Consider the following 24,358-nt stretch of genomic DNA (forward strand, 5'->3'; position numbering starts at 1 on the left):
ACTCTCCAGCTCTATCATAACTCCTATAATACTGCTCCTATATACAGGAATATAACTACTAGTATACTAGTACCTCTCGGCTGCATAAAAAAACATCAGAATTCTGTATGTGAATTGATCAAGCCATACTGCCCCATGTACCGCGTGCCGGTATCTGATACACATGGGTCCCTACACTAAGTCCACACTGTGCCAGTCAGTGACCCCCCCCCCCCGCAGGCGTGCACAGTCAGGGAAGGGGGGGCCATGGAACGGCCCTGCAACCCCCAGCTTCCTCCTCCTGCAGTGCTGGCTGGGAGTTTTTTGGTGTGGCATTTTTGGGTCTGGTCCTGTGGCATGGGGGTTGCAGGGCCGTTCCATGGCCCCCCTTCCCTGCTCATCCACGCCTGCGGGGGTGGTGGTCGCTGACTGGCACAGTGTGGACTTAGTGTAGGGACCCATGTGTATCAGATACCTGCACACGGTACATGGGGCAGTATGGCTTGATCAATTCACATACAGAATTCTGATGTTTTTTTATGCAGCCGAGAGGTACTAGTGTCATCCATAGGTGTGAGGTGCAGCACTCTTTTTCTTTACTGAACCATAACTACTATAATACTGCTCCTATATATGTCTCCGGTATCACTTATATAGCTTTTGTTGTGTATATATATATATATATATATATAATATATATATAGTGGTGCCTTGGATTAGGAGTATAATTTGTTCCGGGACCGCTGAATCCAAATCCACTCTTAAACCAAAGCAAATTTTCCCATAAGAAATCACTGCTCTGCAGACAATTGGTTCCACACCCCAAAAATAATGATTTATTATTCACAATAACACGTAAAACAGATGAAACAAAGATTCAGAAACAGCAGAATGTGTGATATTATAAGTTACTGTACAGTATAGGAGAAGATGGGAAACACAAGGGCGGACAGAGACTGCAGGGAGCAGGAAGGAATGAGCAGGACAGATGGGGGCACATACATGCAGCACTCTCTGTCCGGGGAGAGAGGGGTTACAGCTATGGAGAGATTACCTCAGTCCTGTCCCCTAATGTAAGCCCCAGCCTGAAGTGGATCTGCTATGATTTGGAAGGTGAGGGAGACTTCCTGGGTCAGAGTACAGGGCTGTAGACCCCGCTATGCAGACAATGCCCCTCCCCCACTCCCCCTCTCACCCAGTACAGTGAGCTTTTACATCAAAGCAATGCTCTTACACCAAGTTACTCTTAAACCAAGGTACCCCTGTGTGTGTGTTTATATATATATATATATATATATATATATAATATACGGGCTGTATAAGTTATAATGCTGTGCTGATCTTTTTGCTGTTCCTCCTAGTTATTATATGATATCCTTGTTCCGGGGTGCTCCCTCCATATACCTGTGCAGGATGCAGTATATAGGTCATGTGCGTGGTCCCTGTAGACTGTATGTAGATGAGTCATGTGACTCTCCCTAATCTGCAGCGCTGCGCTCTGTGGTGACAGGCGTGCTGGATGTGGTGTGCGGTGACTTGTTCCTATGTGTCCGGTGATGAATGATTTTTCCTTAGCTGCCGATTTGCATTGTGCGGTTTCTTATTGATTCCGGATCCTGATTGGTTAATGGTTGTATTGATTATTGATGTCGCCTTATTATACTGCACGCTGATGTCTCTGTACCGATCTCCCTGTAGTGACGTCTTCGCTTCTTTCCCTATTTTCAGGCTCTTTCCGGAATGACGGCTTGAAAGCTACTGATGTCCTGCCCATTCTGAAGGAGAAGGTGGCCTTTGTCTCAGGTACAGAGCCTTATAATGTACAGAGCTTTATAATGTACAGAGCCTTATAGTGTACAAAGCCTTATAGTGTACAGTGCTTTATAATGTATAGAGCTTTATAATGTACAGAGCCTTATAGTGTACAAAGCCTTATAGTGTACAGTGCTTTATAGTGTACAGAGCCTTATAATGTGCAGTGATTTATAATGTACAGAGCTTTATAATGTGCAGTGATTTATAATGTACAGAGATTTATAATGTACAGAGCCTTATAATGTACAGAGCTTTATAATGTGCAGTGATTTATAATGTACAGAGCTTTATAATGTACAGAGCCTTATAATGTGCAGTGCTTTATAATGTACAGAGCCTTATAATGTGCAGTGATTTATAATGTACAGTGATTTATAATGTGCAGTGCTTTATAATGTACAGAGCCTTATAATGTGCAGTGATTTATAATGTACAGTGATTTATAATGTGCAGTGCTTTATAATGTACAGAGCCTTATAATGTGCAGTGCTTTATAATTTACAGTGATTTATAATGTGCACAGCCTTATAATGTACAGTGATTTATAATGTGCAGTGCTTTATAATGTACAGAGCTTTATAATGTACAGAGCCTTATAATGTGCAGTGATTTATAATGTACAGTGATTTATAATGTACAGAGCTTTATAATGTACAGAGCCTTATAATGTGCAGTGATTTATAATGTACAGTGATTTATAATGTGCAGTGCTTTATAATTTACAGTGATTTATAATGTGCACAGCCTTATAATGTACAGTGATTTATAATGTGCAGTGCTTTATAATGTACAGAGCCTTATAATGTGCAGTGCTTTATAATGTACAGTGATTTATAATGTACAGTGATTTATAATGTGCAGTGCTTTATAATGTACAGAACCTTATAATGTACAGTGCTTTATAATGTACAGTGATTTATAATGTGCAGATCCTTATAATGTACAGAGCCTTATAATGTACAGAGCCTTAAAATGTACAGAGCCTTATAATGTACAGAGCCTTATAATGTACTGTGGCTTATAATGTACAGAGCCTTATAATGTACAGTGGCTTATAATGTACAGAGCCTTTGTACAGAGCCTATATTGTACAATGCTTCATATTGTGCAGATCCTTATAATGTGCAGAGCCCTATATTATACAGTGCTTTATATTGTGCAGAGCCTTATAATGTGCAGAGCCCTATAATGTACAGAGCCTTATAATGTACAGATCCATATAATGTGCAAAGCCTTATAATATACAGTGCCTTATAATGTACAGAGACTTATAATGCACTGTCGCTTATAATGTACAGAGCTTATAATGTACTGTCGCTTATACTGTACAGAGCCCTATAATGTACAGAACCTTATAATTTACAGTTCTTTATAATGTACATAGCATTATAATGTACAGTTCTTTATAATGTACAGTGCCTTACAATGTACAGAGCTTTACATTGTACAGTAATTTATAATGTATAGAACCTTATATTGTACAGAGCCTTAAAGTGTACTGTACTTTATAATGTACAGAGCCTTATAATGTACAGAGCCTTATAATGTGCAGTGCTTTATAATGTACAGAGCCTTATAATGTGCAGTGATTTATAATGTACAGAGCCTTATAATGTACAGTTCTTTATAATGTACAGAGCCTTATAATGTACAGAGCCTTATAATGTACAGTTCTTTATAATGTACAGAGCCTTATAATGTACAGAGCCTTATAATGTACAGTTCTTTATAATGTACAGAGCCTTATAATGTGCAGTGCTTTATAATGTACAAAACCTTATAATGTACAGAGGCTCATAATGTACAGTGATTTATAATGTACCGAGCCTTGCAATGTACAGAGCTTTATATTGTACTGTACTTTATAATGTACAGAGCCTATAATGTACAGTGGCTTATAATGTGCAGTCTTCTGCCCATTATATCTGATGAATGTTTATTTTTTTGTTTGATCAGATCTGTTGATGGATCTGTAGGTTTTTTGTGGGATTTCTTTTTTTCTTTTCTTTTTTTTTTTTTTTACTAAAGTTTTGTGAAGGATTTTAAAGCCTCACCGTTTAACAGTATTTAGCTTTACAGCAGCTGTGACAACTATAGGAGCTTGTAGTCTTGAAGTAGATTACAGAATTCTATGGGAGAGCTTTGTGGGCATGCTCTATGACCTTTGTAGAGATTGGGGTATAGGGAAGGGGAGGGTGCAAGCTGTTTCTGTCCACTGACTTTTATGTTAGAGTGTTGTGGGCATGCTCGGTGTCCTGTGCAGGGAGGATGAGGAGGTAAGTTATGGTCTTCACCTATTGAATTCGATAGATAAGAGCTTTAGGCATGCTCCAAGACCTATGCAGGGAGGGGCAGGGGATGGTCTCTGCCAGTCCCCTATTGGCTTATAGGTGTTTTCTAGGACCCACACAGGAATGTGTGTGACTTCTTACAGAGGTGGACGGTGGACTAGGTGTTGTGGGCATACTCTGTGATCTGTGCAAAGGTGAGTGTGCAGGTAGGGAGAGACAGGAAGCATTGACCACTATGTATTGTGATTGATGGACTAAGTGTTACCTTTATATAAGGGGCACCTGTCATTGTAGCCCCGCCCTCTTATGGTAATGAGATGACTGCTGAGTTGTGATCACTGCAGAATAGGAAGCAAAATATTAGGGTAAATATCAGGTATTTATAGGAATAGATGTAAAAAAACACAACAAACCAGCGGGCGGAACTTCTAGCGGGAGGAATGAGCGGCTGAATCCCCTGGTCCCTTCTGCCTCCTCGGGGTGAGTGCGGTTCACTGTCTGGTCCCCATTGCCTCCTCAGGGTGAGTGCGGTTCATTCTCTGGTCCCTTCTGCCTCCTCAGGGTGAGTGCGGTTCACTCTCTGGTCCCTTCTGCCTCCTCGGGGTGAGTGCGGTTCATTCTCTGGTCCCTTCTGCCTCCTCAGGGTGAGTGCGGTTCATTCTCTGGTCCCTTCTGCCTCCTCAGGGTGAGTGCGGTTCATTCTCTGGTCCCTTCTGCCTCCTCAGGGTGAGTGCGGTTCATTCTCTGGTCCCTTCTGCCTCCTCAGGGTGAGTGCGGTTCATTCTCTGGTCCCTTCTGCCTCCTCAGGGTGAGTGCGGTTCACTCTCTGGTCCCTTCTGCCTCCTCGGGGTGAGTGCGGTTCGCACTCTGGTCCCCTCGGGTGAGTGCGGTTTGCTCTCTTGTCCCCTCGGGGTCAGTGCGGTTTGCTCTCTTGCCCCCTCGGGGTCAGTGCGGTTTGCTCTCTTGTCCCCTCGGGGTCAGTGCGGTTTGCTCTCTTGTCCCCTCGGGGTCAGTGCAGTTAGCTCTCTTGTCCCCTCGGGGTGAGTGCGGTTTGCTCTCTTGTCGCCTCTGGGTCAGTGCGGTTCGCTCTCTTGTCCCCTCAGGGTCAGTGCGGTTCGCTCTCTTGTCCCCTCGGGTTAGTGTGGTTCGCTCTCTTGTCCCCTCGGGGGCAGTGCAGTTTGCTCTCTTGTCCCCTCGGGGTGAGTGCGGTTCGCTCTCTTGTCCCCTGGGGGTCAGTGCGGTTTGCTCTCTTGTCGCCTCTGGGTCAGTGCGGTTCGCTCTCTTGTCCCCTCAGAGTCAGTGCGGTTCGCTCTCTTGTCCCCTCGGGTTAGTGCGGTTCGCTCTCTTGTCCCCTCGGGGTCAGTGCGGTTTGCTCTCTTGTCCCCTCGGGGTCAGTGCGGTTTGCACTCTTGTCCCCTCGGGGGCAGTGCAGTTTGCTCTCTTGTCCCCTCGGGGTGAGTGCGGTTCGCTCTCTTGTCCCCTCGGGGTCAGTGCGGTTTGCTCTCTTGTCGCCTCTGAGTCAGTGCGGTTCGCTCTCTTGTCCCCTCAAAGTCAGTGCGGTTCGCTCTCTTGTCCCCTCAGGGTCAGTGCGGTTCGCTCTCTTGTCCCCTCGAAATCAGTGCTGTTCGCTCTCTTGTCCCCTCAGGGTCAGTGCGGTTCACTCTCTTGTCCCCTCAGGGTCAGTGCGGTTCGCACTCTGGTCCCCTCAGGTGAGTGCGGTTTGCTCTCTTGTCCCCTCAGGGTCAGTGCAGTTCGCTCTCTTATCCCCTCGGAGTCAGTGCGGTTCGCTCTTTTGTCCCCTCGGGGTCAGTGCGGTTCGCTCTCTTGTCCCCTCGGAGTCAGTGCGGTTCGCTCTCTTGTCCCCTCAGGGTCAGTGTGGTTCGCACTCTGGTCCCCTCGGGTGAGTGCGGTTCGCTCTCTTGTCCCCTCGGGGTCAGTGCGGTTCGCTCTCTTGTCCCCTCAGGGTCAGTGCGGTTCACACTCTGGTCCCCTCGGATGAGTGCGGTTTGCTCTCTTGTCCCCTCAGGGTCAGTGCGGTCGCACTGTGGTCCCCTCGGATGAGTGCGGTTTGCTCTCTTGTCCCCTCAGGGTCAGTGCGTTTCGCACTCTGGTCCCCTCAGGTGAGTGCGGTTTGCTCTCTCTCTTGTCCCCTCGGGGTCAGTGCGGCTAGCTCTCTTGTCCCCTCGGGGTGAGTGTGGTTCGCACTCTGGTCCCCTCGGGTGAATGTGGTTCGCTCTCTGGTCCCCTTGGGGTCAGTGCGGTTCGCTCTCTTGTCCCCTCAGGGTCAGTACGGTTCGCTCTCTTGTCCCCTCAGGGTCAGTGCGGTTTGCTCTCTTGTCCCCTCGGGGTCAGTGCGGTTCGCTCTCTTGTCCCCTTGGGGTCAGTGCGGTTTGCTCTCTTGTCCCCTCAGGGTCAGTGTGGTTTGCACTCTTGTCCCCTCAGGGTCAGTGCGGTTCGCTCTCTTGTCCCCTCGGGGTCAGTGCGGTTCGCTCTCTTGTCCCCTCAGGGTCAGTGCGGTTCGCTCTCTTGTCCCCTCGGGGTCAGTGCGGTTTGCTCTCTTGTTCCCTCAGGGTCAGTGCAGTTCACACTCTGGTCCCCTCGGATGAGTGCGGTTTGCTCTCTTGTCCCCTCAGGGTCAGTGCGGTTCCACTCTGGTCCCCTCGGATGAGTGCGGTTTGCTCTCTTGTCCCCTCAGGGTCAGTGCGGTTCGCACTCTGGTCCCCTCAGGTGAGTGCGGTTTGCTCTCTTGTCCCCTCGGGGTCAGTGCGGTTCGCTCTCTTGTCCCCTAGGGGTCAGTGCGGTTTGCTCTCTTGTCCCCTCAGGGTCGGTGTGGTTTGCACTCTTGTCCCCTCAGGGTCAGTGCGGTTCGCTCTCTTGTCCCCTCGGGGTCAGTGCGGTTCGCTCTCTTGTCCCCTCGGGGTTTGTGCGGTTTGCTCTCTTGTCCCCTCGGGGTCAGTGCGGTTTGCTCTCTTGTCCCCTCAGGGTCAGTGCGGTTCACACTCTGGTCCCCTCGGATGAGTGCGGTTTGCTCTCTTGTCCCCTCAGGGTCAGTGCGGTCGCACTCTGGTCCCCTCGGAAGAGTGTGGTTTGCTCTCTTGTCCCCTCAGGGTCAGTGCGGTTCGCACTCTTGTCCCCTCGGGGTCAGTGCGGTTTGCTCTCTTGTCCCCTCGGGGTCAGTGCGGCTAGCTCTCTTGTCCCCTCGGGGTGAGTGCGGTTCGCACTCTGGTCCCCTCGGGTGAATGTGGTTCGCTCTCTGGTCCCCTTGGTTTCAGTGCGGTTCGCTCTCTTGTCCCCTCAGGGTCAGTGCGGTTCGCTCTCTTGTCCCCTCAGGGTCAGTGCGGTTTGCTCTCTTGTCCCCTCGGGGTCAGTGCGGTTCGCTCTCTTGTCCCCTTGGGGTCAGTGCGGTTTGCTCTCTTGTCCCCTTGGGGTCAGTGCGGTTTGCTCTCTTGTCCCCTCAGGGTCAGTGTGGTTTGCACTCTTGTCCCCTCAGGGTCAGTGCGGTTCGCTCTCTTGTCCCCTCAGGGTCAGTGCGGTTCACACTCTGGTCCCCTCGGATGAGTGCAGTTTGCTCTCTTGTCCCCTCAGGGTCAGTGCGGTCGCACTCTGGTCCCCTCGGATGAGTGCGGTTTGCTCTCTTGTCCCCTCAGGGTCAGTGCGGTTCGCACTCTGGTCCCCTCAGGTGAGTGCGGTTTGCTCTCTTGTCCCCTCGGGGTCAGTGCGGCTAGCTCTCTTGTCCCCTCGGGGTGAGTGCGGTTCGCACTCTGGTCCCCTCGGGTGAATGTGGTTCGCTCTCTGGTCCCCTTGGGGTCAGTGCGGTTTGCTCTCTTGTCCCCTCAGGGTCAGTGCAGTTCGCTCTCTTGTCCCCTCAGGGTCAGTGCGGTTTGCTCTCTTGTCCCCTCGGGGTCAGTGCGGTTCGCTCTCTTGTCCCCTTGGGGTCAGTGCGGTTTGCTCTCTTGTCCCCTCGGGGTCAGTGCGGTTCGCTCTCTTGTCCCCTCAGGGTCAGTGTGGTTTGCACTCTTGTCCCCTCAGGGTCAGTGCGGTTCGCTCTCTTGTCCCCTCGGGGTCAGTGCGGTTCGCTCTCTTGTCCCCTCGGGGTCAGTGCGGTTCGCTCTCTTGTCCCCTCGGGGTCAGTGCGGTTCGCTCTCTTGTCCCCTCAGGGTCAGTGCGGTTCACACTCTGGTCCCCTCGGATGAGTGCAATTTGCTCTCTTGTCCCCTCAGGGTCAGTGCGGTCGCACTCTGGTCCCCTCGGATGAGTGCGGTTTGCTCTCTTGTCCCCTCAGGGTCAGTGCGTTTCGCACTCTGGTCCCCTCGGATGAGTGCGGTTTGCTCTCTTGTCCCCTCGGGGTCAGTGCGGTTCGCTCTCTTGTCCCCTCGGGGTCAGTGCGGTTTGCTCTCTTGTCCCCTCGGGGTCAGTGCAGTTAGCTCTCTTGTCCCCTCGGGGTGAGTGCGGTTTGCTCTCTTGTCGCCTCTGGGTCAGTGCGGTTCGCTCTCTTGTCCCCTCAGGGTCAGTGCGGTTCGCTCTCTTGTCCCCTCGGGTTAGTGTGGTTCGCTCTCTTGTCCCCTCGGGGGCAGTGCAGTTTGCTCTCTTGTCCCCTCGGGGTGAGTGCGGTTCGCTCTCTTGTCCCCTTGGGGTCAGTGCGGTTTGCTCTCTTGTCGCCTCTGGGTCAGTGCGGTTCGCTCTCTTGTCCCCTCAGAGTCAGTGCGGTTCGCTCTCTTGTCCCCTCGGGTTAGTGCGGTTCGCTCTCTTGTCCCCTCGGGGTCAGTGCGGTTTGCTCTCTTGTCCCCTCGGGGTCAGTGCGGTTTGCTCTCTTGTCCCCTCGGGGGCAGTGCAGTTTGCTCTCTTGTCCCCTCGGGGTGAGTGCGGTTCGCTCTCTTGTCCCCTCGGGGTCAGTGCGGTTTGCTCTCTTGTCGCCTCTGAGTCAGTGCGGTTCGCTCTCTTGTCCCCTCGGGGTCAGTGCGGTTCGCTCTCTTGTCCCCTCAGGGTCAGTGCGGTTCGCTCTCTTGTCCCCTCGAAATCAGTGCTGTTCGCTCTCTTGTCCCCTCAGGGTCAGTGCGGTTCACTCTCTTGTCCCCTCGGGGTCAGTGCGGTTCGCACTCTGGTCCCCTCAGGTGAGTGCGGTTTGCTCTCTTGTCCCCTCAGGGTCAGTGCAGTTCGCTCTCTTATCCCCTCGGAGTCAGTGCGGTTCGCTCTTTTGTCCCCTCGGGGTCAGTGCGGTTCGCTCTCTTGTCCCCTCGGAGTCAGTGCGGTTCGCTCTCTTGTCCCCTCAGGGTCAGTGTGGTTCGCACTCTGGTCCCCTCGGGTGAGTGCGGTTCGCTCTCTTGTCCCCTCGGGGTCAGTGCGGTTCGCTCTCTTGTCCCCTCAGGGTCAGTGCGGTTCACACTCTGGTCCCCTCGGATGAGTGCGGTTTGCTCTCTTGTCCCCTCAGGGTCAGTGCGGTCGCACTGTGGTCCCCTCGGATGAGTGCGGTTTGCTCTCTTGTCCCCTCAGGGTCAGTGCGTTTCGCACTCTGGTCCCCTCAGGTGAGTGCGGTTTGCTCTCTCTCTTGTCCCCTCGGGGTCAGTGCGGCTAGCTCTCTTGTCCCCTCGGGGTGAGTGTGGTTCGCACTCTGGTCCCCTCGGGTGAATGTGGTTCGCTCTCTGGTCCCCTTGGGGTCAGTGCGGTTCGCTCTCTTGTCCCCTCAGGGTCAGTACGGTTCGCTCTCTTGTCCCCTCGGGGTCAGTGCGGTTTGCTCTCTTGTCCCCTCGGGGTCAGTGCGGTTCGCTCTCTTGTCCCCTTGGGGTCAGTGCGGTTTGCTCTCTTGTCCCCTCAGGGTCAGTGTGGTTTGCACTCTTGTCCCCTCAGGGTCAGTGCGGTTCGCTCTCTTGTCCCCTCTGGGTCAGTGCGGTTCGCTCTCTTGTCCCCTCGGAGTCAGTGCGGTTCCCTCTCTTGTCCCCTCGGGGTCAGTGCGGTTTGCTCTCTTGTTCCCTCAGGGTCAGTGCAGTTCACACTCTGGTCCCCTCGGATGAGTGCGGTTTGCTCTCTTGTCCCCTCAGGGTCAGTGCGGTTCCACTCTGGTCCCCTCGGATGAGTGCGGTTTGCTCTCTTGTCCCCTCAGGGTCAGTGCGGTTCGCACTCTGGTCCCCTCAGGTGAGTGCGGTTTGCTCTCTTGTCCCCTCGGGGTCAGTGCGGTTCGCTCTCTTGTCCCCTTGGGGTCAGTGCGGTTTGCTCTCTTGTCCCCTCAGGGTCGGTGTGGTTTGCACTCTTGTCCCCTCAGGGTCAGTGCGGTTCGCTCTCTTGTCCCCTCGGGGTCAGTGCGGTTCGCTCTCTTGTCCCCTCGGGGTTTGTGCGGTTTGCTCTCTTGTCCCCTCGGGGTCAGTGCGGTTTGCTCTCTTGTCCCCTCAGGGTCAGTGCGGTTCACACTCTGGTCCCCTCGGATGAGTGCGGTTTGCTCTCTTGTCCCCTCAGGGTCAGTGCGGTCGCACTCTGGTCCCCTCGGAAGAGTGTGGTTTGCTCTCTTGTCCCCTCAGGGTCAGTGCGGTTCGCACTCTTGTCCCCTCGGGGTCAGTGCGGTTTGCTCTCTTGTCCCCTCGGGGTCAGTGCGGCTAGCTCTCTTGTCCCCTCGGGGTGAGTGCGGTTCGCACTCTGGTCCCCTCGGGTGAATGTGGTTCGCTCTCTGGTCCCCTTGGTTTCAGTGCGGTTCGCTCTCTTGTCCCCTCAGGGTCAGTGCGGTTCGCTCTCTTGTCCCCTCAGGGTCAGTGCGGTTTGCTCTCTTGTCCCCTCGGGGTCAGTGCGGTTCGCTCTCTTGTCCCCTTGGGGTCAGTGCGGTTTGCTCTCTTGTCCCCTCGGGGTCAGTGCGGTTTGCTCTCTTGTCCCCTCAGGGTCAGTGTGGTTTGCACTCTTGTCCCCTCGGGGTCAGTGCGGTTCGCTCTCTTGTCCCCTCAGGGTCAGGGCGGTTCACACTCTGGTCCCCTCGGATGAGTGCAGTTTGCTCTCTTGTCCCCTCAGGGTCAGTGCGGTCGCACTCTGGTCCCCTCGGATGAGTGCGGTTTGCTCTCTTGTCCCCTCAGGGTCAGTGCGGTTCGCACTCTGGTCCCCTCAGGTGAGTGCGGTTTGCTCTCTTGTCCCCTCGGGGTCAGTGCGGCTAGCTCTCTTGTCCCCTCGGGGTGAGTGCGGTTCGCACTCTGGTCCCCTCGGGTGAATGTGGTTCGCTCTCTGGTCCCCTTGGGGTCAGTGCGGTTTGCTCTCTTGTCCCCTCAGGGTCAGTGCGGTTCGCACTCTTGTCCCCTCGGGGTCAGTGCGGTTTGCTCTCTTGTCCCCTCAGGGTCAGTGCGGTTCGCTCTCTTGTCCCCTCGGGGTCAGTGCGGTTCGCTCTCTTGTCCCCTTGGGGTCAGTGCGGTTTGCTCTCTTGTCCCCTCGGGGTCAGTGCGGTTCGCTCTCTTGTCCCCTCAGGGTCAGTGTGGTTTGCACTCTTGTCCCCTCAGGGTCAGTGCGGTTCACACTCTGGTCCCCTCGGATGAGTGCAATTTGCTCTCTTGTCCCCTCAGGGTCAGTGCGGTCGCACTCTGGTCCCCTCGGATGAGTGCGGTTTGCTCTCTTGTCCCCTCAGGGTCAGTGCGTTTCGCACTCTGGTCCCCTCGGATGAGTGCGGTTTGCTCTCTTGTCCCCTCGGGGTCAGTGCGGTTCGCTCTCTTGTCCCCTCGGGGTCAGTGCGGTTCGCTCTCTTGTCCCCTCAGGGTCAGTGCGGCTCGCTCTCTTGTCCCCTCGGGGTGAGTACGGTTCGCTCTCTTGTCCCCTCAGGGTCAGTGCGGTTCGCTCTCCCTTTGCGCCGGGTTCAGGATCCACATTATCTTTTTAGCCAGATGTGACGGTTAAATAACCTGCTGTAATCTAGGATGATCTGGTAATCCGCAGCAGGCTGTGCACTTCAGAAGCTTCTGCCCGGCTCTTACAGGGATTACCGTTCACACCGGATCACTCCATAGACTGTCCTGGTGGCCCACATTAACCCTTTGCGTCTGAGTGCCGGTGACATCAGGAGGTCACTGTATAAGTTACAAAACAGTTGTTTAGGCGGCACGTCTGTGTCAAGGATGGTGCTCATAGTAAGAAAAAAATTCTCATTAACATTTCAAAAGTCCATTCTCGGCACTCACCATATCATGCTTCAAAAAAGTTTTATTGTAGAAAAATCATCAGAATACATATGGCGGGACGTTTTGGCATCAAGCCTTCCTCAACTGTCAGTGATGCCGAAACGTCCCGTCATATGTATTCTGATGATTTTTCTACAATAAAACTTTTTTGAAGCATGATATGGTGAGTGCCGAGAATGGACTTTTAAAACTGTATAATTTACGTCACAGCTGAGGTGTCGTCTCTGTGTGGATGGTAGAGGGATTGTGTGGGTTACAATATCCTGTGTTATTGGGGAGCTGGGTCTGTACTGGAGTCGTCCACATTGCTGCCATTTCTTCTGGTTTTACATTGCACTGTGTGTAAATGCGACCCCAGTTATTAGTTATACACAGGGCCGGACTGGGACTTAAAATCAGCCCTGGCAATCAAACCCCAGCAGCCCACATACTGCTTCAATTCTGCTTTATTTAGCCATGTCCCCACTACTCCCTTATACATGTGAACCCCACCATCAGCACCTAAAAATAATGATATAACATAATCTGCTGCGGATTTGATGTGGCATATATATGCATTCATTTCAACTGATTAAATCAGAAGCATCAAATCCGCATTGGATTAGGTATGAACGTGCCCTTAAAGGGAACCTGTGGGGTCTATTCCAGGTACACAGCTGTAGATCCCAGCGTACAGATCAGGGACTGGATCTTTAGTCCATTGTAAACCTCTATAATCATTCTTTTCATTACCAGCTGAAGTGTCAGAGAGGTGGAGCCACAGCAGCACCTTCTGCCCCGCCCCTGCCTGCTCTGACTGATGGCCGCATAGGGTGCTGCTGCTGCTGCGGCTGCTGTTGTGAAACTTTAGTTGGAAATGAAAAGGACAATTATATAAGTTTACACTGGACTAAAGGTCCTGTCAGTGATATCTCCTCACACCTGTCTGCTGAGATCTACAGCTCTAGACCTGGTACGGACCTCACAGATTCCCTTTATAGGAGAAAAACATGGCCACCTTCTTCCAGAAACAGCACCAGACTCTTCTTCAGTTTGTGTGAGGTATTGCAGCTCAGTTCCATTTAAGTGAATGGAGCCAAGTTGTAAAACCACACACAGTCTGAGGACAGGGTGGTGCTGTTTTTGGACAAAAGTTACTATATTTTTTAAATCCCTTTTATCCTCACTAAATCTGCACTCCATATAATGGTGGTATAAGTAGTAAGGTTTAATTATCATAATGTGTCTGCTGGTTGTGATCTCATGTGTAATCAAAGCTACATAATAAGCTGCTAGATAGCCATTTCCTACTGGATATCTATCTATCTATCTATCTATCTATCTATCTATCTATCTATCTATCTATCTCCTATCTATCTATCTATCTCCTATCTATCTATCTATCTATCTATCTATCTATCTATCTATCTCCTATCTATCTATCTATCTATCTAAGTAGGGCCCCAGGACAAATTTTAGCATATATAATGGTAACATAGGTAAGAATTTCCTGTGCATGATAACACTGTCATAGTTAATAACACCAGTAAGCAAATATTATCCCCATACTGTACACGTTACTGCCACACTGTTACTAAGCAAACCTACCAATATTCCAATACTACCAGTATATAAGTAACAAATAATACCACCTCACCATGAGCCATTACAACCACATAATGACTAATACCGCTACACTGTGACTGAATATAATCCACTATATAATAAAACACTAATATTACCAATAATACGAGTAATACCATCACACCATGCCCACTACTCTCACCATACAGTGACTGGACAATACCACTATACCATCACACCATGCCCACTACCCTCACCATACAGTGACTGGACAATACCACTATACCATCACACCATGCCCACTACCCTCAGCATACAGTGACTGGATAATACCACTATACCATCACACCATGCCCACTACCCTCAGCATACAGTGACTGGATAATACCACTATACTGGCACCAAATAACAGCCACTATATAAAGACCAATATTCTCCCAGAACACAGGTGTCACACTCTGTCCCTCCAGCTGTTACAGAACTACAAATCCCATCATGGCTGGACAGCTAAAGCATGATGAGAATTGTAGTTTTGCAACACCTGGAGGGCCGAAGTGTGACACCCCTGATACTGAGGCAGATCCCAGCTGTATAAATGTTCTGAAGACCTTATAAGGGACCATTTACACAGAAAGATTATCTGCTAAAGATTTGAAGCCAAAGCCAAAAACAGACTATAAACAGACATCAGGTCATAAAGGAAAGCCTGAGATTTTTCCTCTTTTTAAATCCATTCTTGGCTTTGGCTTCAAATCTTTGGCAGATAATCTTTCTGTGTAAACGGACCCTTAGTGATTATAGTGCAATTACATCCTGTCACTCACAGTAGGCGTCTTCTCTGCATGAAGAGACGTCCACTTTTCCTTTTCTTCTCCATCTGGCTCCGGCCATCATAAAGGCTTCTCTGGCCATGACTCCTCTCCACGGGATCTGCCAGACAGACATTTTAGGCTTCTTGCTCCAGCAACATCCTCATCTATACATCCCCCCAAATAGAATAGCCCCCCCACGGCACTTCCCCCCATATAGAATAGGCCCCTCTGCATCCCCGCATATAGAATAGCCCCCCTGTGCATTTCCCCATATAGAATAGCCCCCCTGCATCCCTCCATATAGAATAACCCCCCCTGCATCCCACCATATAGAATAGCCCCCCCCTGCATCCCCCCATATAGAATAGCCCCCCCTGCATCCCCCCATATAGAATAGCCCCCCCTGTCCATCCCCCATATAGAATAGCCCCCCTGCATCCCCTCATATAGAATAGCCCCCCTCCTGTACATCCCCCCCATATAAAATAGCCCCCCTGTACATTCCCCCATATAGAATAGCTCCCCCGTGCATCCCCCCATATAGAATAGCCCCCCTCCTGCATACCCCCATATAGAATAGCCCCCCTCCTGTACATTACCCCCATATAAAATAGCCCCCCCTGCATCCCCCCATATAGAATAGCCCCCCTGCATCCTCCTCCCATATAGAATAGCCCCCTGCATCCCCCTCCAATATAGAATAGCCCCCCCTGTCCATCCCCCTCCCATATAGAATAGCCCCCTGCATCCCCCCATATAGAATAGCCCCCCTGCATCCCCCTCCAATATAGAATAGCCCCCCCTGTCCATCCCCCTCCCATATAGAATAGCCCCCTGCATCCCCCATATAGAATAGCCCCCCTGCATCCCCCTCCAATATAGAATAGCCCCCCCTGTCCATCCCCCTCCCATATAGAATAGCCCCCTGTGCATTCCCCCATATAAAATAGCCCCCCCCCCCGTCCATCACCCATATAGAATAGCCCCCCTGCATCCCCCTCCCATATAGAATAGCCCCCTCTGTCCATCCCCCAGTATGGAATAGCCCCCTGCATCCCCCTCCCATATAGAATAGCCCCCCCCCCGTCCATCACCCATATAGAATAGCCCCCTGCATTCCCCTCCCATATAGAATAGCCCCCCCTGTCCATCCCCCTCCCATATAGAATAGCCCCCTGTGCATTCCCCCATATAGAATAGCCCCCCCCCGTCCATCACCCATATAGAATAGCCCCCCTGCATCCCCCTCCCATATAGAATAGCCCCCTCTGTCCATCCCCCAGTATGGAATAGCCCCCTGCATCCCCTCCCATATAGAATAGCCCCCCCCCCCGTCCATCACCCATATAGAATAGCCCCCTGCATTCCCCTCCCATATAGAATAGCCCCCCCTGTCCATCCCCCTCCCATATAGAATAGCCCCCTGTGCATTCCCCCATATAGAATAGCCCCCCCCGTCCATCACCCATATAGAATAGCCCCCTGCATTCCCCTCCCATATAGAATAGCCCCCTGTGCATTCCCCCATATAGAATAGCCCCCTGTGCATTCCCCCATATAGAATAGCCCCCCCCCCTCCATCACCCATATAGAATAGCCCCCTGCATCCCCCTCCCATATAGAATAGCCCCCCCCCGTCCATCACCCATATAGAATAGCCCCCTGCATTCCCCTCCCATATAGAATAGCCCCCTGTGCATTCCCCCATATAGAATAGCCCCCCCCCCGTCCATCACCCATATAGAATAGCCCCCTGCATTCCCCTCCCATATAGAATAGCCCCCTGTGCATTCCCCCATATAGAATAGCCCCCCCCCGTCCATCACCCATATAGAATAGCCCCCTGCATCCCCCTCCCATATAGAATAGCCCCCTCCCCGTCCATCACCCATATAGAATAGCCCCCTGCATTCCCCTCCCATATAGAATAGCCCCCTCTGTGTCCATCCCCCAGTATAGAATAGCCCCCTCTGTCCATCCCCCAGTATAGAATAGCCCCCTGCATCCCCCTCCAATATAGAACAGCCCCCCCCCCCCCCATGGCCAGCCACATATGAAGGGGTTAAAAAACAAAAAAAAAAACAAACATTCTCACCTCACCTCGCTCCCAGCAGCTTCTTCCTCGGCTGGATCTTCCGTCCACGGTGGCGGCGGCTCCTCTCCTCTCTCTTCTCCAGGTCCTCAGCGGCGCGTCAGGGAAGTGACGTCACCGCTGGGGGCCTGGTGGAGGTGGCTGCAGACGTGCCTGCGCGCGGCACGTCTGCAGCCCTCGGCACTTGGGGGAAGACACACCACCGCAGCCCCCTCATCTGGACCCAGCTGGCCCGCTCCTGATGTGCTCCGCCAATCAACGAGGGGCCGCTGCGGCCCCACGTTGATTGGATTGGAGGAGCGTGTCAGGAGCGGGCCGCAGCGGTGATTTTTTTATTTATTTATTTTTTTCATTATGCGGCCCACGGACTGGTAATCTGGCCAGCCCAGCGGGCATTTGCCCGCCTTGCCAGATTACCAGTCCGGGCCTGGTTATACAGGTCGCTCCACCTGTCCTGTGTGATGTTCATGTGTCAGGGTTCAGTCTTCATGTGTCAGGGATCAGTGTTCATGTGTCAGGGATCAGTGTTCATGTGCCGGGGATCAGTGTTCATGTGCCGAGTCTCATGGACCAGTGTTGGTGTTCCGGGGGTCAGTCTTCATGTGCCGGGGCTCATTGTTCATGTGCCGGGTCTCATTGTTGGTATGCCGGGGGTCAGTCTTCATGTGCCGGGTCTTAGTCTTCATGTGCCGTGGCCCAGTGTTAATGTGCCGGGTCTCAGTCTTCATGTGCCGGGTCTTAGTCTTCATGTGCCGTGGCCCAGTGTTCATGCGCCGGGGCTCATTGTTCATGTGCCGGGTCTTAGTGTTGTGTGTCGGGGCCCATTGTTCATGTGCCGGGGCCCATTGTTCATGTGCCGGGGCCCATTGTTCATGTGCCGGGGCCCATTGTTCATGTGCCGGGGCCCATTGTTCATGTGTCGGGGCCCATTGTTCATGTGCCGGGGCCCATTGTTCATGTGTCGGGTCTCAGTTTTCATGTGCCTGATCTCAGTCTTCATGTGCCGAGGGTCATTCTTCATGTGCCGGGTCTCATGGACCAGTGTTGGTGTGCCGGGGGTCAGTCTTCATATGCCGGGTCTCATGGACCAGTGTTGGTGTGGTGGGGCCCAGGGGTTCAGGATACTGGGGGTGTGGGGGTTCAGGGTCCCCTGTTATCCCTATGATGCCCGTTCTGTGAGGTGGATATAAGGACGGGGATCACGTTTTGCACAGGAGGGAGCAAGGCCGCGGAAGGCTTGGAGAAATGGCGCAGAGCCAACTGGTGCTATAAATAGCATCACTTAAAGGAGCCCGAAATAGAAGGTTGTTTACGCTAATGACTATTATCCTGTTTCCATGGAAACACACTTCCGATCATGTAACCCTTTATATTCTGTCTCTGTCCAGGAGGCCGAGATAAGAGGGGGGGCCCAATCCTGACCTTTCCAGCACGTAGTAACCACGACAGGATACGGCAAGAAGATCTGCGCCGGCTGGTGACGTATCTAGCCAGTGTGCCAAGGTGAGACCCCCACTATGTGTGTCCCCTATACATCCGCACAGTGTAGGACCCCCCCATACTGTAGGTATATAGCAGTTGGAGACCCCCGCTGTGTGTGTCCCCTATACATCCGCACAGTGTAAGCCCCCCCATCCTGTAGGTATATAGCAGTTGGAGACCCCCGCTGTGTGTGTCCCCTATACATCCGCACAGTGTAAGCCCCCCCCCCCATCCTGTAGGTATATAGCAGTTGGAGACCCCCACTATGTGTCCCCCCTATACATCCGCACAGTGTAAGCCCCCCCATCCTGTAGGTATATAGCAGTTGGAGACCCCCGCTATGTGTCCCCCCTATACATCCGCACAGTGTAAGCCCCCCCCCCCATCCTGTAGGTATATAGCAGTTGGAGACCCCCACTATGTGTCCCCTATACATCCGCACAGTGTAAGCCCCCCCATCCTTTAGGTATATAGCAGTTGGAGACCCCCGCTATGTGTCCCCCCTATACATCCGCACAGTTTAAGCCCCCTCCCCCCATCCTGTAGGTATATAGCAGTTGGAGACCCCCGCTATGTGTGTCCCCTATACATCCGCACAGTGTAAGCCCCCTCCCCCCATCCTGTAGGTATATAGCAGTTGGAGACCCCCACTATGTGTGTGTCCCCTATACATCCGCACAGTGTAAGCCCCCTCCCCCCATCCTTTAGGTATATAGCAGTTGGAGACCCCCGCTATGTGTCCCCCCTATACATCCGCACAGTGTAAGCTCCCCCCCCATCCTGTAGGTATATAGCAGTTGGAGACCCCCGCTATGTGTCCCCCCTATACATCCGCACAGTGTAAGCCCCCCCATCCTGCAGGTATATAGCAGTTGGAGACCCCCGCTATGTGTCCCCCCTATACATCCGCACAGTGTAAGCCCCCCCCCCATCCTGTAGGTATATAGCAGTTGGAGACCCCCGCTATGTGTCCCCCCTATACATCCGCACAGTGTAAGCCCCCCCCCCATCCTGTAGGTATATAGCAGTTGGAGACCCCCGCTATGTGTCCCCCCTATACATCCGCACAGTGTAAGCCCCCCCCCCATCCTGTAGGTATATAGCAGTTGGAGACCCCCGCTATGTGTGTCCCCTATACATCCGCACAGTGTAAGCCCCCCCCCCATCCTGTAGGTATATAGCAGTTGGAGACCCCCGCTATGTGTCCCCCCTATACATCCGCACAGTGTAAGCCCCCCCCCCCATCCTGTAGGTATATAGCAGTTGGAGACCCCCGCTATGTGTGTCCCCTATACATCCGCACAGTGTAAGCCCCCTCCCCCCATCCTGTAGGTATATAGCAGTTGGAGACCCCCGCTATGTGTCCCCCCTATACATCCGCACAGTGTAAGCCCCCCCCCATCCTGTAGGTATATAGCAGTTGGAGACCCCCGCTATGTGTGTCCCCTATACATCCGCACAGTGTAAGCCCCCCCCCATCCTGTAGGTATATAGCAGTTGGAGACCCCCGCTATGTGTCCCCCCTATACATCCGCACAGTGTAAGCCCCCCCCCCATCCTGTAGGTATATAGCAGTTGGAGACCCCCGCTATGTGTTTCCCCTATACATCCGCACAGTGTAAGCCCCCTCCCCCCATCCTGTAGGTATATAGCAGTTGGAGACCCCCGCTATGTGTCCCCCCTATACATCCGCACAGTGTAAGCCCCCCCCCCCATCCTGTAGGTATATAGCAGTTGGAGACCCCCGCTATGTGTCCCCCCTATACATCCGCACAGTGTAAGCCCCCCCCCCATCCTGTAGGTATATAGCAGTTGGAGACCCCCGCTATGTGTGTCCCCTATACATCCGCACAGTGTAAGCCCCCCCCCCCCATCCTGTAGGTATATAGCAGTTGGAGACCCCCGCTATGTGTCCCCCCTATACATCCGCACAGTGTAAGCCCCCCCCCCCATCCTGTAGGTATATAGCAGTTGGAGACCCCCGCTATGTGTCCCCCCTATACATCCGCACAGTGTAAGCCCCCCCCCCCATCCTGTAGGTATATAGCAGTTGGAGACCCCCGCTATGTGTCCCCCCTATACATCCGCACAGTTTAAGCCCCCCCCCATCCTGTAGGTATATAGCAGTTGGAGACCCCCGCTATGTGTCCCCCCTATACATCCGCACAGTGTAAGCCCCCCCATCCTGTAGGTATATAGCAGTTGGAGACCCCCGCTATGTGTCCCCCCTATACATCCGCACAGTGTAAGCCCCCCCCCCATCCTGTAGGTATATAGCAGTTGGAGACCCCCGCTATGTGTGTCCCCTATACATCCGCACAGTGTAAGCCCCCCCCCCATCCTGTAGGTATATAGCAGTTGGAGACCCCCGCTATGTGTGTCCCCTATACATCCGCACAGTGTAAGCCCCCTCCCCCCATCCTGTAGGTATATAGCAGTTGGAGACCCCCGCTGTGCCCTCTGTCACCTGTGATGATGTCGGTCCGTTCTCCCCCGCAGTGAGGATGTCTGTAAACGCGGCTTCACCGTCATCATCGACATGCGGGGATCCAAGTGGGACCTGATCAAACCCCTCCTGAAGACCCTGCAGGAAGCCTTCCCGGCCGAGATCCACGTGGCCCTGATCATAAAACCCGAGAACTTCTGGCAGAAGCAGAAGACCAACTTTGGCAGCTCCAAGTTCATCTTTGAGGTTTGTATGATAGATCACTATGGTAGATTACTGATAGATCACTATGATGGATCACTATGGTAGATTACTGATAGATCACTATGGTGGAACACTATGGTAGATTACTGATGGATCACTATGGTAGATTACTGATGGATCACTATGGTAGATTACTGATAGATCACTATGGTAGATGACCTTGATAGAACAGTGATAGATCACTTTGATAGATCTCCATGATAGAACACTATGATAGGTCGACATAATAGAACACTATGATAGATCTCCATGCTAGAACACTATGATAGATCTCCATGATAGAACACTATGATAGATCTCCATGATAGAACACTATGATAGATCTCAGTAATAGATCACTATGATAGATCACTGTGATGGATCTCCATGATAGAACACTATGATAGATCTCCATGATAGAACACTATGATAGATCTCCATGATAGAACTGTGTGATAGATCTCCATAATAGATCACTATGATAGATCTCAGTAATAGATCACAATGATAGATCACTGTGATAGGTCCCTAAGATAGATCACTGTGATAGATCTCCATCATATCACCAACTGTGGTCTGCCCGGAACATGCAGCAACCACTTTAGACTCCAGCCACATCCAAAGCTGCAGTCACAGCTCCTCTCTGAGGACTGAAAATCAGCAGAATTGTGAATAGAGCTCTGGAGGTGATTGGAGTATAAGACTAATAGGGGACAGTATATAGCACTGGGGATAGTGATTACAGATGAATGTGGGGTACATGGGACTAATCCGACAGGACTGTGTCAGTATACAGTATATCCCTGTGCAACACAGTTATATCCGCCCAGGTGCATGCTGGAAGTAGTAGTAGTGGTGTTGTGTCAATATACAGTATATCCCTGTGTAACACACAGTTATATCCGCCCAGGTGCATGCTGGAAGTAGTAATAGCGGTGTTGTGTCAATATACAGTATATCCCTGTGTAACACACAGTTATATCCGCCCAGGTGCATGCTGGAAGTAGTAGTAGTGGTGTTGTGTCAGTATACAGTATATCCCTGTGTAACACACAGTTATATCCGCCCAGGTGCATGCTGGGAGTAATAGTAGTAGTAGTAGTAGTAGTAGTGGTGTTGTGTCAGTATACAGTATATCCCTGTGTAACACACAGTTATATCCGCCCAGGTGCATGCTGGGAGTAGTAGTAGTAGTAGTAGTAGTAGTGGTGTTGTGTCAGTATACAGTATATCCCTGTGTAACACACAGTTATATCCGCCCATGTGCATGCTGGGAGTAGTAGTAGTGGTGTTGTGTCAGTGTACAGTATATCCCTGTGTAACACACAGTTATATCCGCCCAGGTGCATGCTGGGAGTAGTAGTAGTAGTAGCGGTGTTGTGTCAGTGTACAGTATATCCCTGTGTAACACACAGTTATATCCGCCCAGGTGCTTGCTGGGAGTAGTAGTAGTGCTGTTGTGTCAGTATACAGAATATTCCAGTGTAACACACCGTTATATCCGCCCAGGTGCATGCTGGGAGTAGTAGTGGTGTTGTGTCAGTATACAGTATTTCTTTGTGTAACACACAGTTATATCCACCCAGGTGCATGCTGGGAGTAGTAGTAGTTGTAGTGATGTGTCAGTATACAGAATATCAGGTGCATGCTGGGAGTAGTAGTAGTAGTAGTAGTAGTAGTAGTAGTAGTAGTGATGTGTCAGTATACAGAATATCAGGTGCATGCTGGGAGTAGTAGTAGTAGTGATGTGTCAGTATACAGAATATCAGGTGCATGCTGGGAGTAGTAGTAGTAGTAGTGATGTGTCAGTATACAGAATATCAGGTGCATGCTGGGAGTAGTAGTAGTAGTGATGTTGTCAGTATACAGAATATCAGGTGCATGCTGGGAGTAGTAGTGATGTGTCAGTATACAGAATATCAGGTGCATGCTGGGAGTAGTAGTAGTAGTGATGTTGTGTCAGTATACAGAATATCAGGTGCATGCTGGGAGTAGTAGTAGTAGTGATGTGTCAGTATACAGAATATCAGGTGCATGCTGGGAGTAGTAGTAGTAGTGATGTGTCAGTATACAGAATATCAGGTGCATGCTGGGAGTAGTAGTAGTAGTGATGTTGTCAGTATACAGAATATCAGGTGCATGCTGGGAGTAGTAGTAGTAGTGATGTTGTCAGTATACAGAATATCAGGTGCATGCTGGGAGTAGTAGTAGTAGTGATGTTGTGTCAGTATGCAGAATATCAGGTGCATGCTGGGAGTAGTAGTAGTAGTGATGTGTCAGTATGCAGAATATCAGGTGCATGCTGGGAGTAGTAGTAGTGATGTGTCAGTATGCAGAATATCAGGTGCATGCTGGGAGTAGTAGTAGTAGTAATGATGTTGTCAGTATACATAATATCAGGTGCATGCTGGGAGTAGTAGTAGTAGTGATGTTGTCAGTATACAGAATATCAGGTGCATGCTGGGAGTAGTAGTGCTGTATCAGTGGGAGGGCACTGACCTGTGGCCTCTCTCCTCTGCTCAGACCAGCATGGTGTCGGTGGAGGGGCTGACCAAGCTGGTGGATCCCTCGCAGCTGACCGAGGAGTTTGAAGGTTCCCTGGATTACAATCACGACGAGTGGATCGAGCTGCGAGTCTCCCTGGAGGAATTCTTCAACAGCGCGGTCCACCTGTTATCGCGGCTGGAGGACCTGCAGGAGATGCTGGCCAGGAAGGAGTTCCCGGTGGACGTGGAGGGCTCGCGGAGGTTAATAGACGAGCACACCCAGCTGAAGAAGAAGGTGATGAAGGCTCCGGTGGAGGAGCTGGACCGCGACGGCCAGAGGCTGCTGCAGTGTATCCGCTGCGGGGACGGCTTCTCAGGCAGGAACTGTATCCCAGGAGGCGCCGACTTCCAGAGTCTGGTGCCAAAGATTACCAGCCTCCTGGACAAGCTGCACTCCACCCGCCAGCACCTGCACCAGATGTGGCACGTCCGCAAACTCAAGCTGGACCAGTGCTTCCAGCTCCGGCTGTTCGAGCAAGATGCCGAGAAGGTGAGGGGGCCTTACATGGGACTGCAAGTAACATTAGCTGTACTCTGACAGTGTGCCTTACATGGGACTGCAGGTGACATTATCTGTACTCCGCCAGTGTGCCTTACATGGGACTGCAGGTAATATTATCTGTACTCCGCCAGTGTGCTTTACATAGGACTGCAGGTAACATTATCTGTACTCCACCAGTGTGCTTTACATAGGACTGCAGGGGACATCTGTACTTCGCCAGTGTGTCTTACATAGGACTGCAGGTAACATTATATGTACTCCGCCAGCGTGCCTTACATAGGACTGCAGGTAACATTATCTGTACTCCGCCAGTGTGCCTTACATAGGACTGCAGGTAACATTATATGTACTTTGCCAGTGTGCTTTACATAGGACTGTAGGTGACATCTACTACATTATCTATCCTCAGAGATATCACTGTGTTATCTGTGGTGTTACATAGGACTGCAGGT

General features: G+C 51.7%; 1 protein-coding gene across 6 annotated transcripts in view; it reads left to right on the forward strand.

Moving 5' to 3' along the window:
• The window catches only part of KALRN (kalirin RhoGEF kinase), a 237,598-nt gene that overhangs the window by 65,149 nt on the left and 148,091 nt on the right, over positions 1 to 24,358 (forward strand). For all 6 annotated transcript variants that reach the window (XM_069982465.1, XM_069982466.1, XM_069982467.1 and 3 more), the window contains exons 2-5: positions 1,708 to 1,782; positions 18,076 to 18,190; positions 20,669 to 20,861; positions 23,382 to 23,894. In XM_069982465.1, the coding sequence (XP_069838566.1) occupies positions 1,708 to 1,782; positions 18,076 to 18,190; positions 20,669 to 20,861; positions 23,382 to 23,894 (896 nt within the window). The remainder of the gene's footprint in view (positions 1 to 1,707; positions 1,783 to 18,075; positions 18,191 to 20,668; positions 20,862 to 23,381; positions 23,895 to 24,358) is intronic.

The sequence above is a fragment of the Dendropsophus ebraccatus genome, chromosome 9, assembly GCF_027789765.1.
Source record: "Dendropsophus ebraccatus isolate aDenEbr1 chromosome 9, aDenEbr1.pat, whole genome shotgun sequence".
In the NCBI taxonomy this organism is placed as follows: domain Eukaryota; kingdom Metazoa; phylum Chordata; class Amphibia; order Anura; family Hylidae; genus Dendropsophus; species Dendropsophus ebraccatus.